The 16555-nt window shown below is 54.0% G+C and overlaps 1 protein-coding gene across 1 annotated transcript; it reads right to left on the bottom strand.

Moving 5' to 3' along the window:
* Positions 1-346: 346 nt before the first annotated feature.
* actn3b (actinin alpha 3b) lies at positions 347-14675 on the bottom strand. Its single transcript, XM_086105508.1, has 21 exons — positions 10204-14675; positions 7911-8025; positions 7707-7826; positions 7535-7621; positions 6655-6742; positions 6479-6557; positions 6243-6324; positions 5862-5947; positions 5692-5784; positions 5376-5606; positions 5151-5298; positions 4921-5071; positions 4749-4857; positions 4540-4680; positions 4277-4459; positions 4067-4201; positions 3669-3848; positions 3412-3558; positions 2117-2182; positions 1886-2044; positions 347-900 (listed from the first exon to the last, which is right to left on the bottom strand). The coding sequence occupies exons 1-21, from the start codon at positions 10324-10326 to the stop codon at positions 742-744; spliced, it is 2682 nt and encodes an 893-aa protein (XP_085961634.1). The 5' UTR covers positions 10327-14675; the 3' UTR covers positions 347-741.
* Positions 14676-16555: the final 1880 nt, after the last annotated feature.

Genomic DNA, 16555 nt, shown 5'->3' with positions numbered 1-16555 from the left:
GGTCTGTGAGCTGTGCTTCTCTGGTCCCCATTAGCCATGGGTGACCCTCCCACCTTGGCTCCCAGGATCATCGGGACCCACAGAGCCCTCCACCACGGTAAGGCGACGGACATGGAGGGGACACACCCTACCGACCACCAAAAGCTGTTAAAGTGACAAAGTCGCGTCACTGTTTTTTTTTCCAAAGCTGTATGTACAAAATAAAGACGAGTGAATGTGAGAAAATACATTTCCGTCAAGCAATTTAAAGAAAACTGTATCATGAATGCAAGAAATATTATACCGTTGCTTGGTGGGCTAAATCAGCACACACGCGCACGGCTCAAGGAAGAAGCAAGACACGGCGTTGTGCAGTGATGGTTCAAATCTGACAAGGTTTTATTTCAAGTTTTGTTGTTTCCAAAAGCTTTGATGTGGATTTTAGTGGGGGCGGTGGAGGAGGGAGCACAGTCGAAGGTCACACATCAGCCCGTCAGAAACCTTCCAACCACATCTCGTTAAGACTCCCAAAACACACACACAAAAAAAAAAAAAAAAGGAGGATCCACTTGTCGTCATTCCCTGTGCTGCTTTATTTACACCTGGAGCTACCCACAACACTTGACTTCTGATCACGTCGCTGCTCTCATCCCTCCTCCAGACCCGCCGTGGGGCATTGTGTGTGTGCGTGTGTGTGCGTGTGTGTAAATGGGCGGTACAACAAAGACAAGTTGCTGGAGTGGCCACGCCTCCCGGCGGGCCTCACAGGTCGCTCTCGCCGTAGAGGGCGCTGGAGAAGGAGATGTAGTCCAGGGCACCGGCGGAGCTGTCGGGGCCGACGTAGCGCGTCATGCGGCTGATGCAGTACTCGGCCTGCTCGGGCGGAAGCTCGCGGCGGAGTTCTTCCACTGTGATGTAGTTCTGAGTTGGGGGGGGGGGGGGGGGAACGTTCTCAGTGCTCGGTCGCATAGGGTGACTCTTGTCTCACGTCGGGGTTAGTTGTATATTGCTCGTTGCAAAGTTTTTCAAAGTTCAAATTGAGGGATGTGGAAAAGTTGATGAAATCGACCAGGAGTTGCTCATTTCACAATCCTCGGCTACGTTGACATGCAGTCAATAACCCTTTCAAAACTCAAATCTGAGCAATATTCGAGCGGCCATGTCGATTCGGGTTTTTGAAAATGTAATACCGACCAGAGTAGTTGGTCATATCAGCGCCTCTGGAAACATGTCCATTCAAAGCAACGTTGCTTTACGTTGTGCGCAGACTGGATCCGCAAGGAATCTTGCTCTTTGGGCTTGCCGTCAAGAGGCGTGACGCCGGCGGCGGCCATCTTACGTTGCCGCTGGCTGAGCGATACGAGTTTGAAGACATTGACTTCTCTGTGGCGTTTTCACCTCATTTTTTGTCTTGCCGGTGAAAATGCCACAGTGGATTTTTATTCATGCATACACTGTGTGTACGTGTGTGTGTGTGTACACACACACACACACACTCATATATATATATATATATATACACACACACACACAAATACATTAGTTTGTGCGTGTGAACTCAGTTCAGTGGAAATAGACAAGCGGAGGTCAATAAACATGGCGAAACTCAGCCCACTTTTGGAGGGAGGATCCAAAAATGTATCCGTTGATTTGATGGAATTTGAATCCATTCCCGAAATGTGTCACGAAATGTCAGTTGTCACGGAACAAATTTTACCAAGTCAAAAGCGAATATTGAATATAGCAAATACGGTCGCTTTGAGCACCAGCCGAAAGCTTCGGGATAAACCCGAGGGCCGACTTGGGGCCGGTCCCAACAAGTCACCGTGGCCTGCCGCTCACCCATTTCATCGAGCGCTGACAAACGGCGCTGGCCAATCGTAAATGCTCATCAATGCGCGCGTACCTTGTCTGAAGCCAGAATCTTGAAGGAGGCCATGACTTGCTCAGCGGTGTCGGTCTCAGCAGTTTCTCGGGTCATGAAGTCAATGAAGGCTTGGAAGGTGACCACGCCAGTGTTGTTGGGGTCCACCAGGGTCATGATGCGGGCAAACTCAACCTCTCCCTGTTGCAAGTAAACCATAGATTGAAAAGAGACACATGGCTAAAGCAGTCCAGTGCGCTGGGTGAGGCTCACCAGGTCGTAGCCCATGGAGATGAGGCAGGCGCGGAAGTCGTCTGGGTCCATCATACCGTTTCTTTTCTACAAAAGACAAATACAGTGAAACTCCTCTACAACGAAATCATGTTTGCAGCAAGGAATTTTTCACAACAGGGGTTTTTTCACTGTAGCAAATTTGATCTCAGATGTAAGCACACACACACACACACACACACACACACACACACACACACACACAAACGTATGTGTACTCTATTTTTATTCCAATAGTGCATAAGTATGAGCACACACTTATTTGACACTTCATATTGTCAGTGTAGAAAGAAAAAAGGGAAAGAAATTGCGAAATTTACGATCAGCATTCACTTTCACTTAGATCAATTTCTTGGATAATGTCTTTAATTTTGCTTGCTCCGTCTTTCATTTTGATCACTTTACCCTCTCTTCCAGCATCAGAGCTCTTCTTGTCTTAACTGCTTGACATCAAAACGTCCGTTTTGGAGCCATTTTAGCAATGCAACGTCCATCCTCGTCTGAATCTAACACTAACCAATACTTCCTGGCATGCAATGAACTTTTAAGCCAGCCACGGGACGCTTCGTAGTCCTCGATGGCCATAGTTAGCTCTCGAAGGCTAAAAACCTTACGCTAACTGGAGCGCTTCTCTCTCATTAGCGCTCCAGTTAGCATAAGGTTTTCGTCCCGTGGCTGTTTTTAGCATGATAACGAGTAAAGCATTCGAGGAATCGTTCCTTTATTTGAATGTCAGTCGAGCCATAAGCAATTTACTCTGAGCAGCTAATCGGATGCTACGGATCTAGCTTCAGTATCTACACACATAGACAGTGAGGTCCCTCTTGGCCAATTGGAGGCCAGGATGATGCTCGGTAAGCCAATGGCAGAGCAGCTATGAGCATGTTGAGTCCAGGAAACTCGCAGCTGTGACCGAAATAAACATCGTTCACTCTGTAAACCAGTGTGGTGGTTGCTGCTGCCGTTTCCGAACAAAGCAGTAGAGGTCGCTGTTGGATAAGACTTTGTTGTAGTGAACGTCTTTGCGAGGCTGGAGCAGAGAAATTTTTTTCGTATAACGCAACGGGGGTTTTCGTCGTATGGGGGGCAGGAGAATGGGAATTGTGTTCATGCATGAAGAGTTTTTCACATATTTTCGCCCATGTAGGTTTCATTCTAGAGGAGTTTCACTGTACCTGCAAGTGACCTGGCCCATCGCTTTGTTAAATGTTGTTTTTTTTTTTAAATCAATCAATCAATGGAACGTCCACCGCATGCGTCCGACACACACGCCTCACCCTGTCAAAGTGGTTGAAGGAGGCCCTGAACTCGTTGAGCTGCTCCTGGCTGATGCCCTTGGCGTCACGGGTCAGGATCTGGTTCTCCACCTCGTTGATGGTTCTGGCAATGGTGGTGAGGAGCTGCTCCCAACCCACACGGATGTGCTGCAGAGGATCAAGTGGGACCTTAGTGGACTGGACAAGGAAAACAAAACAAAAGAAAAAAACCATGCCCCGCCCACGGGCCCACCGCAGCCGCCTTGTGCGCACGTTACCTCCATGGTGTAGTTGGTGTGCTTGTTGTCGAAGATGAGCGACTCCTGGCTCAGCTGGTGGTCGCCTTCCAGCTTGTCGATGTTGGACTTGTAGTTGATGATGTTCTGCTCGTACTGTTTCAGACTGTTCATCTGATCCTCCAGAGAGCCGGCAATGTCCACAGACACGTGGCTAATTTCCTACACCGGAGCGGGGGAGGTGGGAGGGGGCAGCAGAAAGTTCCATGACATGGCCAAGATGTCACGGCAACGGCCAATCAATGCATGAGATTGCTTGGGAGCAAAAACGACCTCACGTCCGAAGATGGAAAAAGGATCGGGCCTCAGTTTTCAGCCCTGGAGTTTCAGGGCTCAGACCGCGTCGATTTTCCATCAAACTATCCAATTTGGGCCCTTACCTCCATCTTGGTTTGTATCCAAGGTCCTATGATGTTGGCTTGGGCGGCAAATTGGCGCCTGAGCCGCTCGTTGGCCTGCTGTCGGGCCACTTCCTCTTGCAGCAATTGGTCTCTGAGGGGCACCAGGTGTTTGACCTGCACACCGACACCCGGGCCATCACAAAGAGTGCGTGACCTGACCGGACGCCGCTCGCCCGCCCGCCGGCTCACCGTGTCCCATTTGGTGCCGATGTCCTGGGGCGTCAGGTTGGTGTAGGGGTTGATGCCGGACAGCTTGATTCCGTAGGTCTGAGCGATTTTCACGATCTCCGTGTGGATGCCCAGCGTGGCCATGCGCTCCTTGTCGGCCTCGGGCAGCGTGGCCTTGAACTGGTCGTGGGCGGTGATCAAACTCTGCGGCGGTGGCAAGGAAACGCAGCCTTCAGCCTTGCGAGAATAGGAACGACGGACGGCGCGCGGCGTTGGTGGCACACCTGGATTTCCTCGATGCTGTGGACGATGAACATGTCCTGCAGGTCCTCCATGGCGCCATCCATCCAGTTGTTGAAGGGCGCCGCCCTCTTGGCAAACTCCAGGTACAGCTGGTCGATGGTCTCCCACAGCTTCTCCACGCGCTGCGGGGAGGCGCCGCCCGCGTTAGCGGAGACGGCGGCCACGGCGGACCTCGGGCGGGTTTCCGTACCTCCAGAGCGTCACGCCTCTTCTGGGTCAGAGTGCCCAGGTTGTCCCACTGGTCGCAGATGCCCTGACAGCGGGCGTTGACCACGGCGGAGTCGTGGTAGTCCAGCTCGCTGAGGCGCGACACGGAGAATGACGGCGAGAACGCCGGAGGCGGGCCGAGGTCTCGGTCTTACTTGAGCTCCTGCGCGATGGCGGCGATCTGCTCCACACGGTCCTGGTGAGCGGCGAGGTCGCTCTCGAAGGCCTCGTGCTTCCTCATCAGCGCTCGGATCTCCATCAGAGACGCCGACTCGTAGTCCTTCCTGGAGAGCAGGTCCTCCTTACCTGAAAGCGCGCGGGGCAAGGCCAGGCTCCGGTCACGAGTCATCGCCACACTGATGGCCGCAAATCGACGGGCACCGACCGGCGGTCCACGACTCGTGCATGGTGCACTTCTGCTTGAACTTCTCTGCGAGGTGGTCCAGCCTCTCGAGGCGACGGATCTCCGTGAGCAGCCACTCCTCGTAGCCCTTCTCCACCTGCTCCAGACCCTTCCAGGCGTTGGCGATGTCCTGCGGGACCGAAACGCCGCCCGCCATTGACTCGTGCCTCGCTCGCGCTCGCCGCGCGTGCGGGGCCGTGCGCTCACCGACACCATCTTGCCCTCGGAGGGCATGAAGGCGGGTCTGTTGCTGAGCCTGAGTTTGGTCTGCAGGGTGTTGAAGTTGATCTCCAGCTGACACTTCTCCTGCACCCGCGGCGGTTTGTGCACGCGGCGGTAGTCGCGGAAGTCCTCCAGCTTCTGTCGCATGGCGCGCATGGACTGTTCGGCCGCGCGGTTCTCCAGCCAGGGGATGGTGCGGCGGATCCACTCCAGAAGCTGTGCTCGGCCCACAAGGCATTGCGCGCTCGAGGGTGGCCCGAGACCAAAAGCGCGCGGGACGACGCGAGCGGGCCTTTCTCACCTCGCTGGCCAGCTTCTCGTACTCTTCCATCAGCTTCTCGTTCTCCTGGTTGACCGCCAGCACCTTGCAGATACGGTTGGCGGCCGTCTCGGCCTGCCCGCGCCGGACGGGATCGGTCAGACGTGGCGGCCCGCGAGCGCGCGACAAGGTCCCCGGCGACAAAAGCGTACCTGCTCGGCACCGGCGAAGGCATGGTAAAAGCAGGACACGTAGGTCATGATGGCCTTCTCGTCCGGTTTGGGGGTGTTGACGATGTCTGAAGGGCCACATCCGCAGTTAGCCTATTGACCCTCGCGACACGTTTGTTAGGTGACAGATGCCACGGGATGTACTTCCGGACACAAGGACAAGAAATACAATCGCCACCAAGCCAGCAGGACTCCTGGGCGGGAAGGCGTCGACAGAGCGGATCTGGTAAGTAGCACCGAGACGACCTTCTCCCTCGGCCGGACGGCACCGCGTAAGGCCTGCTGCGCCGATCGCAATTCGCTCGAGCCACCGACAAGGACACGCGTCATCGTGATGGACAGAGTCCCGACGCCAACGCTCACCTTCGGCGTCCAACATCTTCGGGATGTCCAGGAACTTCTCAGCCACCTCGAAGGCTGTGTTCAGGTTGCCGATTGGATCGTCCTGCGGGCGACAAACCTCAACTGTGACAAGAGACGGCCTGAGAGGAGTGCAGACTCTTTTCAACTCTCCTGCAGGGAGGAGCTCCACCAACAAGCGAAGGAAGGAAGGAAGGAAGGAAGGAAGGAAGGAAGGAAGGAAGGAAGGAAGGAGGCACCTTTCTCAGTTTGGAGTAGTCGATGAGGTCGGGTCTGTGTCTGTGGATGAGGGCGCACAGAGCCAGGCCGTCCTTCCAACTGAGACGGCGGAAGACCAGGAGGAAACCATCAGGGATGGACACCAAAAGGGCAGCGGCACGGGACCGAAAGGGGACGGATACCCTCGGCGACCCACCTGATGTGGAAGTTCTGTACGTTGACGTTCCTGTAGGGAGCGGTCTTCCTCTGGCACCACAGCAGCAGACCCTCCTTGGCGGACGTCTCTACACCAACGCACACGTGCATACGCACAGCTCTTCACTTGAAAGCGGGATACGCACAATTTGACAATCGGCGGTCAAAGTCGGCGAAAGCCCCACGCTGCCATATCGGAGATTATCCCCATCTACTTGGAAAATTATAAAAGCTCAACCTGCAAGTCACTCGGCCCATGTGACCGCGACAGCGTGTGCTTAGCCTGCTGGCTAGCTAACTAGCGCGCGACGCACCCGTCCGTCGGACGCCACAATTGACAGAGTAGCTCGGTGCGGGTATGAGAAAGGGTTACTCGGGCTGTCATCCGGCGAAGCAGCGTGGCTGCATAACTTGCGGGAAGCGGGCGCTCAAACGTCCGTCGTGCCACGTGAAGCCCACGCGCCACCGTGTTCAACAACCACTTGACTTTTCCCGAGGCGTCTCGGTGAAGCGGACCCGCTGCCCGACACGGCAACGCGTCGGACGGGCCGGCCGGCCTGGACGAGCCTCCGAGTTTGGTCGCGGGTGGGCTCGGTGAGCGTGCGGCGCGATGCGAGGCGGAACAACGGCCAATTAGGAAACTGGCACCGTTGCCGACGACAAACGGAGGAGCGAGTGGGCCTCTTGAGTGTTGGCGTCACAGGTCCCGAGTCCTTCACCGCAAGCAGAAGAGTTTGCGAGCGCAACGCCGTGACCGGAGAAGCTAACAGCTAGCACGCAGAATCTTCCATTTCCTCCTCGTTGGACTTGCGGCCGAGCGGCGCTTCAAGATTCCCCCGCGCGGGGTCCGCACGCACGCACGCGCGTAGACGCAGACGCACCTTCGACAGAGATGTCCTGGATGGCGAAGCGCAAGATGATGGTCCAGATCATTCCCAGGGTCATCTTCACGTTGCCGTCGACAATTTCTGGGAGGGCACACGCACAGGTCATGTCCATTTTGTCATCCTCGAGTCTCAGGGGGGTGACGGCGACGCGCGGCAGTCCGCTCACCCTCGGCGCCGATGGACACCAGCTTCACGCCCTTGCTGCAGATGAAGTCCAGAGCTTTGTTGACGTTGGCGATCTTGTGGAAGCGCATCTTTCCCTTGTCCGGCTTGGGGAGCCTCTCGCCTGCCCGCGCACGCACGCAACGTCAGCCGGGCCGTCGGGACGCGAGCGCCTCGGCCCGGCTTTTGGCCTGCCGGCCGCGCTTACCTGATATGACCTCCAGAAGCAACATCAACTTGAGGCCATTCCTGAAATCCTCCTCAATGTTCTCGATCTGCGTGCCGGCTTTCCTCAGGTGCGAGTTACACCAGGCTGTGAAAGTCTGCCGCGCGCGGGCGCGCACAGCACCGGATTCAGAACAGGCACGCGCGTGCTGATCCGAGATGCCTCCATCAAATTTCTATGTCTGTGGTTTCGCCATTAGCGTATGTTCCGCGCGGGAAGTGGTCTTCCCTCTAAAGTGCGCGCAGGAGCAATTGTGCACCGCTGCAACCCTCTCACGTGAACTCTCTCTGGACTCATTCCTTCCTTTTCACACAAGATGAATTTCCAAACGGGACACCACACCATTCCCACTTAGCTTCCAGTTTCAGTCGTGCGACCGAGGGTTGTTGTTTGAAGGCGACGACGCGCGGACCGCTGCTTTCAGGAAGTCCAAACATGGGCGTCGTTTGCGAGCCCCTGCAAATGTTTCTATTTTCTAGGATTTATGAGAGGGCAACGTGCAAGACTAATGATTGCAGATTTCACTGTCACAAACCCGAGCTGGACTTAATTTTCTACTCAGTGATTTGCTGCGTCTTGATACAGAGGCGGCGATTTGAATTGTGTTGTGACTCATCGACATCCGGTAACTTTTTAGGATCTGGACGGGCATGAGACCGCTTTGGCCGTTGTGAGCAGGTCCGAGTTTGCGTGAAGGCTCGCGCGCGTGGAACATCGGCAGGACCGCCCAGCGAACCGGTTCCTTGGGACCCCGCCGCTAACCTTAAAACGTCATCCAAACACGCTTGCCTTCAAAAGAGCCACCGCTTGAGCGGACTTTTTCGTCACCGAGGGGACCCGTCTGATCAAGCGAAACGTTTGACAGTTCGACGGCCGTTTCTGCGGGTCACCCGACACCGAATTGAGGTCACTTCTCAGGGCGCCGCTCGCATTTGATGTGCGCCACCCCCCCCCCCCCCGGGAGGGCGGCCAGCCGGGGGTCCTGGCAGGTGCGGGGCTCCTTTTGCCACGCATGACCAAATTTAGACAGACTCCTCATGCGGGCCTCTCAGGCCACTAGGCCAAGTAGCGCGTGTGCGTAGACAAGGTGCATCCAAGCTAAATCGGGTCGCTATGGGACACCGGCGGACAGCTGAGAAGGCGAGATTCCTGAGGCAAGCTCGAAGAGGAAGGGATGGATCGGGGGGGATGACGAGCGTGCCCAAGCACTCCCGCTAGCTAGCTACTTGCAAAAGGCCCGATGAAGTCAGCCCTCACACTGAAAGCTTGCCTTCCACCCTCGGCGGCTCGCACCTGTTGCTCTCTCAACTCTTGCGATGAGGTCACTTCGCCACCAGCCTGCCCGCCTCCCTCCCCCCACCCAGCCGACCCACCTCTTCACGAGGTCTACGTCACTTGAAGGAGGACTGCCGGGTCCTGGACTCCTGGTCTACTTACTGGTGGATTGATTACCCGTGACTGCCCGCTCAACCGGCTTCCCCTCAAAACCAAACAAACACGGCGGCGGGGAGCTTCCCTTGGTGCGACGGTCCTCCCCAACTTTGGGACGGACCAAGACGGAGGGAGCTGGAGAGTCGGCGGCGGGCGGTTTGGATCGGGACATTTCGGAGAGCGAGGAGGCGAGATGGCGAGTGGTCTTAGCAGGAAGTGAAACCACCCGCCGCCGTCTCTTAGCCACTTTGGCTCATCTCATCCACAACGGCAAGCAGAACATGCAAAGCCCCCTCCTAGCCTCGGATACTCCCCCAGCTCGGGCCGTGACGTCACCGACGCCTCACTCGAGTCGGGAGCGGCTTGCGGTTGCGCCAATTTGAGTCTGGTGCCAGAAACAAGTCTGTCAGGGTGATGTCACAAGCGCCCGATTCGAGGGAGGAGCGGGTCACAGGTGTGCTAATTGGCCACCGGTAAGGGGGGGGGGGGGGCGAAAAAAAATAACAAATCGAAGTTGAGTGAAGTTTTAGGCCGACAGAGGCCGAAGACACGATTATATTTAGAAAACCCCTAGGAAGGGGGGGCGGGGGTGGATTGGGGCAGGGGGGGAGGAGGAGGAGGGCCAAGTGAAAGACAACACTGAGACAGTTCCAAGACCAAAAATATCCTCACGGCCACGACTTGGCACCACGACCAGCAAGACAAACACGTCATTGGCGAACACGTTTGAAATCAAGAAAGAAAGAAATGAAGGGGATTTGAAAACTCTCTCTCTACCTCTGGCTCTCACACACACAAACACAGATGGCGCGCGGGCGCACACAGAGACGGTAGAGGCGCGTACCTTCCTCTGCTGCTTCTCCCAGGCAGGGTCGAGCAGCAGGTCGCGGTCCCAGTCATCCTCCTGGGTCATGTAGGTCTGCTCGTGGTGGATGGTGTACGTCATGTGGCTCTCGAGCGTCGTCATGGTGGCCGCTGAAAAGAGATCAACAAGAAGGGGGGGACACGAGCTCTCGTCCTGGGGCGCTCACGCCGTGCTCCGCACTGACCGACTGACTGCCGTCAAGCGGGGGGCCGAGGGTCAGGCTCATGGCCCGAAAAAGGGGCCGGTGGGAGGGCCCCCGAGGCCGCGCCCCTTCCCTCCCAACAGCCCCCCCCCCTCCCCGCGCGCTCTCCCATGTGCACCTGTTGCTGCTCGCGGGGGAGCGCGAGCGCTCATCGTCAGCACACGCAGAAACTCGGGACATGCTTTGCCGTCGGAAAGCTCCCGCCCGCCTTGTTCCGGGCGGCAAGGGGGCGAAGCAATCCAGTCATCGCCCGGCAAATGACTACGCATCCGGTCGGACGCTTGCTTTCACTTCAAATTGTCCAAATCGTTTGGGTGACTGCGGCGCGTGAGCCGGTGCATCGGTTGGCCATCCCCGACTCCATTCCGGGAGCAGATCATCTCTTGTTTACTCCACAAAAAAAGAAGCCATCTATTCTTAGTAGCTAGCTATCTATGTCGGCCATCTGTAGATGGCGCAGAGGTAGGCGGCCGTCTCCGTCCCTGCTCCGGCACACCCGAGTCAAGCGACGGCTTGTCGCTCGGGTGTGTTCCGACAACATGCCGGATCGGGGCCCGAATACTTGATGCCTCCCCCCCAACGGCATCGCGTCAGAGCTTGAGCAGCTCCGTGTGCGACTATAAAAAGCCCGAGATTTCGCACCAAGTACATTCGTGAGGACACTGAGACGAGATCTGGATTCCAAGCAGATCCAGAGGGGGGGGGGGGGGGGGGGGTTGTTGGGCTTTTGTCACGCTTCGGTGTTTTAGATCACGACACCAGAAGAATACCAAATTAGATACACTGTATGTACATGACAAATTCATTTATTGAAGGGGTGGGTGAGAGGGGGGACCAACCTATCATACCCGATGTGAAAAAGTCAAGTCAAGTCAACTGTATTTATAGAGAGAGCACTTTCAAACAGCCATCGCTGCATACAAAGTGCTGTACATGGAGCAATTTAACATGCACAATAAACAGTAAGACAAATCGGTAATAAAGGCGGTAGAAAGCACCAAACAGTAAAACCAAGAACAAATCTAAGTCATGCTGAGTCGAATGCCAAAGAATCCAAGTGAGTTTTGAGGAGGGTTTTGAAGATGGGCAGCGAGGAGGCTTGCCGAATGTTCAGTGGGAGGTCATTCCAGAGAGAGCGACCAGCAACAGAAAAGGCTCGATCCCCTCTGAGCCTCAGTTTAGTTCTTGGTACTTCTAATAATGTCTGGTCCACAGACCTGAGGCGCCGGGCAGGTGTGTAGGGGCGGATGAGCTCAGAGAGGTAAGGTGGCGCGAGATTATTCAGAGATTTGAAAACAAATAAGAGGATCTTGAAAATAACTCTAAAATGTATGGGGAGCCAGTGAAGGGATGCCAGAGTAGGAGTTATGTGCTCCCTCTTACGAGTACCAGTCAAGAGGCGGGCAGCGGCATTCTGGACCAGCTGAAGGCGCTTAATGGAGGACTGGCGGACTCCAAAGTAAAGGGCATTGCAGTAATCGAGCCGGGATGTGACAAAGGCATGAATTACTGTCTCAAAGTGTTCATGTGAGAGGAGAGGTTTTATTTTGGCCAGCTGTCTAAGATGAAAGAAGCTGGATTTAACAACGGCACCAATTTGCCGATCAAGTTTGAAATCACTGTCCAGTTTAAGGCCCAAGTTTGAGACTGTTCACTTAAGATAAGGACACAGGGGGCCCAAGTCTACAGGATGGAATGTACAAGAGCCACTGGGACCAAACAATATCACCTCTGTCTTCTTTTCATTGAATTTCAAGAAATTTAGTGCCATCCAGGTTTTGATTTCTTCCAGACAGGATAGGAGTGGCCTTAATGAGAAGGCGTCTTTCTTGCTCAGTGGGACATAGATCTGGCAGTCATCTGCATAGCAGCGGAAGGGAATACCATGTTTCCTTAAGATGGAACCCAATGGGAGCAGATACAGCGAGAACAGCAGAGGCCCCAGAATTGAGCCCTGTGGAACACCACATGACAGGGGAGCAGTGCGTGACTCAGAGCAGCCAAGGCTGACACAAAAGGTTCTGTCAGCTAAATAGGACCCAAACCACTCAAGAGCACTGCCGCCAATGCCCACCAAGTGCTGTAAACGAGTCAGCAGAATACTGTGATCCACTGTATCAAATGCTGCAGTTAAGTCCAATAAAAGGAAGAAGCCCCTGAATTGATTCCTAAGCGGTTCTGCCAAAAGTGAAAGGCAGCCTTTGAAAAAGCACTTTTTTTTTTGGATTGGGTCCAACTCGATGGTTTTTACGTCCGAGCCGCACTTTGGGTAATGCCACAGAATTGCAACTGAATTCAAGGCTGGCCAGTCAACAACCCTTTGGTGGGACTTTCTGCTTCTGGTTGGGCTCCCACCACACCCCGGTGGGCTCGTGCGACCGGACCCCCCCCCTGTCCCCCGCCTCCTGTCGGATCTGCGACCCATTGCTTGAGTGGCTTTCTCTGGGTACTTTAGTTTCCTCCCAGTCCAAAACCATGCACGGTAGGCTAATGATTATTTTATTGATTATAAAGCCATCTCGCCCGAGTAGGCAGGCGTCGGCAAGTGCTCTTGTGAGCCTTGCTTTTTTTGGTTTGTTTTGTCACTTTGTGTTTGTTGTTACGTTGTGTGGACCTGATGTGGACTTTTTTCAGCATTTTTTGGCCACGACATTCATCAAGGAGGAAACTCTGTGCTTGGTGGTTGCGCCTTCTCGGCAGCATGGATATACCAGCACTGTTTTTGCCCGGGAGGAATGTCGGCGCCATTTGACTGTCGTTGCTGGACAGTCCCGTGGCGCTTGTGTCTTGCGCCTGTTATGGGCAGCATTTTTGATAGAGAAATCTACGAACAAAATTGTATCATGTTTAAAGTTTCGGTTAATTTGGGCATGTCTAGACGTGCTCAGCGCAGAGGTGTCGGCCGTTTGGGCGGAGGGCCTTTTCTTGAGTAATCACGTCAAAGCAAGGGGGGCGAAGGCTAAATTCAATCACAGAGTGGGAATAAACAAATTGGGAACAAAGAGTTGTTGAATACCAAAAGACAGTTTGGGAACAGCTGTCGCGCCCAGGTGGACATTAGTCATCAGCAAAGTCTGTGACTTGTGTATTCGGGTAAATCAGATCATTGCCGGGGGGCCGGACCGGGGGGTGCGGGGTGCAAATCTTGGGGGCAGTGTCTTTCTTGTATTTTCCAATAAAAGTTCGAACCGGCGGAGAGGGAGGCGAGTGTGATCGCGGAGCAACTAACCGTCGTTCGCTCTCAGAGATCCGCTTCCGCCGATATTGAAGACAATTTTCCTGTGTGCCGAGTCATTTCTTTAACTTTGTCCGAGAAAATCTCTGACAATTTTTCATAGCCCCGCTTTGTCAACGGAGAGATCGGTGCTGTTGAACGGTCTGCGGCTGGATGGATGTAAGGCTTGAGGAGCCGACGATGAGAAGAAAGGAGCGTTAGCGCGGAGCGCCGATGCGGATGTGGAACTGGGAGTCGTGGCTTGGAATTGAAGTGGATTTACATGGGACAGGAGATGTGAGCCAATCTCTTTTTCGTCAATGGACGCTATAGCTTCGCGTTTGCTTTCAAAACTTAGCTTGTAGCAGACGTGTGCACATTTTCAGCATGACGTCTCTGATCCACTGGTGAAAGGACACTTTGATCCTCTCCTCTTTCGTCTAGAACTGCTTCAGACAACAAAGTGTATGCAGAAAAGTGGTGAAGATTGCACGACTGTCTGTGTCCTATGTGTTGTGTTGTGGTTTTTTTTTGTTATTTTGACTTCAAAATGGCGCCGCGTGAGTGGCTGCCTTTCCAGCAGCTCCTATATTTTGTTGTTCTGCTTCTTCCTTTCATAACTTTGCTGGTGTGAATCGGGAATTTCTCCATTGCGAGACTAATAAAGGTTTTTCTTATCTTATCTTAAGTGAAGATTTCAAATTGGTGTGATTGTGGCAACCGGTTCCGGGTGGATCCCGCCCCGCGACCCTCGTGAGACTGAAGTGCTCCGGGTCATGTTGGATGCTCTCATCCGCCTTCCTAATTTACATTAGAGGGTGACATTTACGGTACAGGGGAACAGATGGGGGCGGGACTATCCTATAGGAAGACAGAAAACCCCAAAGAACCCTCGGACAAACGTGCAGCCGTTTTGAATGGAACTGACCTGCGAAATGGGAGCAGGACATGACAGGAGTTCTTAATGCGTTTGTTCTTACTGTGGTCCGGGACAGGAGTGAAAGTCCACTCCCGTGCCGCCCTCTAGTCCACGTCTCCATCATCCAACCCCCCCCCCCCCCCGCCAAAAGCCCGTGCTATGTTTCCAATAAAGCCCCATCTCAATTCAAATTGGAGGAAGTGAGGTTCACTAATGCAACAATGCGAAACGGAGAGGAGGAGCTGGAAGAAACATGGGCCACAGACGCTTCTTTTCATTGGATTCTTTATTCAGCCTTTCCTGAAACAACAGCTTACGATTCTTGGACTTCCTTCCGCCGGAACAAGACGGCAGACCGTTGCGGGTCGAGAAAAGCACCGGAGGCCAAAGCGGCAGAGTGCACGGCCCGCAACTCAACCCGGTGCCCCAAACACGCGCAACCTTTGTGGGGAGGGTCCGCAGTTGTCCATTGAAAGGCAAGTTGAAATGATCGGCCGAGAGGTCGGCCGATCCGTCACACGGACTTATGTGGTGCTCAAGGGAGAAGTGAACGAAACGAACAATCGGCCAAATCAGAAAGGAGTCGGCGTCACTCACCTTGCGAGGGCGGCCGCTTCCATCTCGAGCCTCCGAGAAGAAGGCCGACATTGTTGATGATGAGCAGGGTGGCAGCGGCCCAATCTGGGCCTCAAGATGCCCCGTCACACGCGCACCAGCCGCGCCCGTCAATTTTCCTGCTGTGTGCTTGTTTTGTGTTTGCACTTTCTTCACAGCATACGTGCGCGTTTTGGTAAGGGGGGGGAGAGAGACACGATGGTGCGTGCCCCCCCCCCGTGTCAAAATGACGCAAACGTGACCTCGAGCTCTCCTCACCATTCTCTCCAGAGCAAACAGGGCCCACACCAAACGGTTTTCTTTGACAGCACAGAACAACAATGTTCAAAACAAATCACTCACTTCCGATCCATCTACCTACAGATCGATATCCGTCTCCATACATAAATGCATACTCTATACGTATACATACGTGTGTGTGTGTGTATATACAGTATATGTCACTTTCGATTTTTGGATGAGACAAAGGTGATGGGCCTTACGCTGCGGTGCACGCACACACACACACACACACACAGATCATCTGTAGAGCTGCAACCAGCGACGGAAAAGTTTTCCTCCGTCCTTGGTGGATGAAAATGCATATGTGTCAACTCATACGGTTTAGCCATAGTTCATATGGATTTTGTGGTGAATCTTACTATATGGCCGTATCGCACAAATCATACGGATTCTGACTATTTCCATTTTTTCCCCCCACTAACAGGTAGTTCCGTTTGCTTTTGCCCAGAATGGTGCTAGTCTACTCGAATGCTTTCATTTCCAAAGTAAATATGAATGGATGCTGTAACTTCGAGCCGATGGGTCAGCATTTGGAGTTGGTGAAAAAAGTAACGTAGGAATACAACTCTGAACACAGTAATGCCACTAAGTAGAATGATGATTAGACATTAACCAGACATTGTATTATGGAGATCTACAATAAATATCATTGAAAATTTCGTGGGGGGGGGGGGGTGCCGTTATTTTGACATATAAAATGCTTTGGTATGTTATATGGATTTTTTGCTCTTTATAAGGATTTTTTTTGGTAGTTTTTACAGGTTGGCGCTCCGAAAAGTTGACAGGTATGAAAATGACTTACTTAAATGAGCGGGTTCCCTCGCTGTACACCGGCCAAGAGTCGAGGTCAGGGTTGTCGCGCATGTTGCCGGAAGTCCACCCCGGCCGCCCGCATCATCCGAGCAGGGGAGTCGGCAAACCGGCCAACTCCCCTGGCTTGTCGGTTTGACGGCAGGAGAGGCCGAGAGCCGAGTGACGACGGTGGCCCGGAAACGCTGGTGAGGGGGAAGGAGGGGGGGGGCTTGGCCAACCCGTACCTGTGTCACAATTTGTTAGCCGGCTCAACATGGGCGCGCCCGCCTTGACGCAGCAGCACGCT

Source organism: Hippocampus guttulatus, chromosome 2 (genome assembly GCF_054856545.1).
Source record: "Hippocampus guttulatus isolate MCC_2025c chromosome 2, RoL_Hgut_1.0, whole genome shotgun sequence".
NCBI lineage: Eukaryota > Metazoa > Chordata > Actinopteri > Syngnathiformes > Syngnathidae > Hippocampus > Hippocampus guttulatus.
Note: the sequence above shows the minus strand (reverse complement) of the source record. Positions and strands in the feature narration are given on the sequence as shown.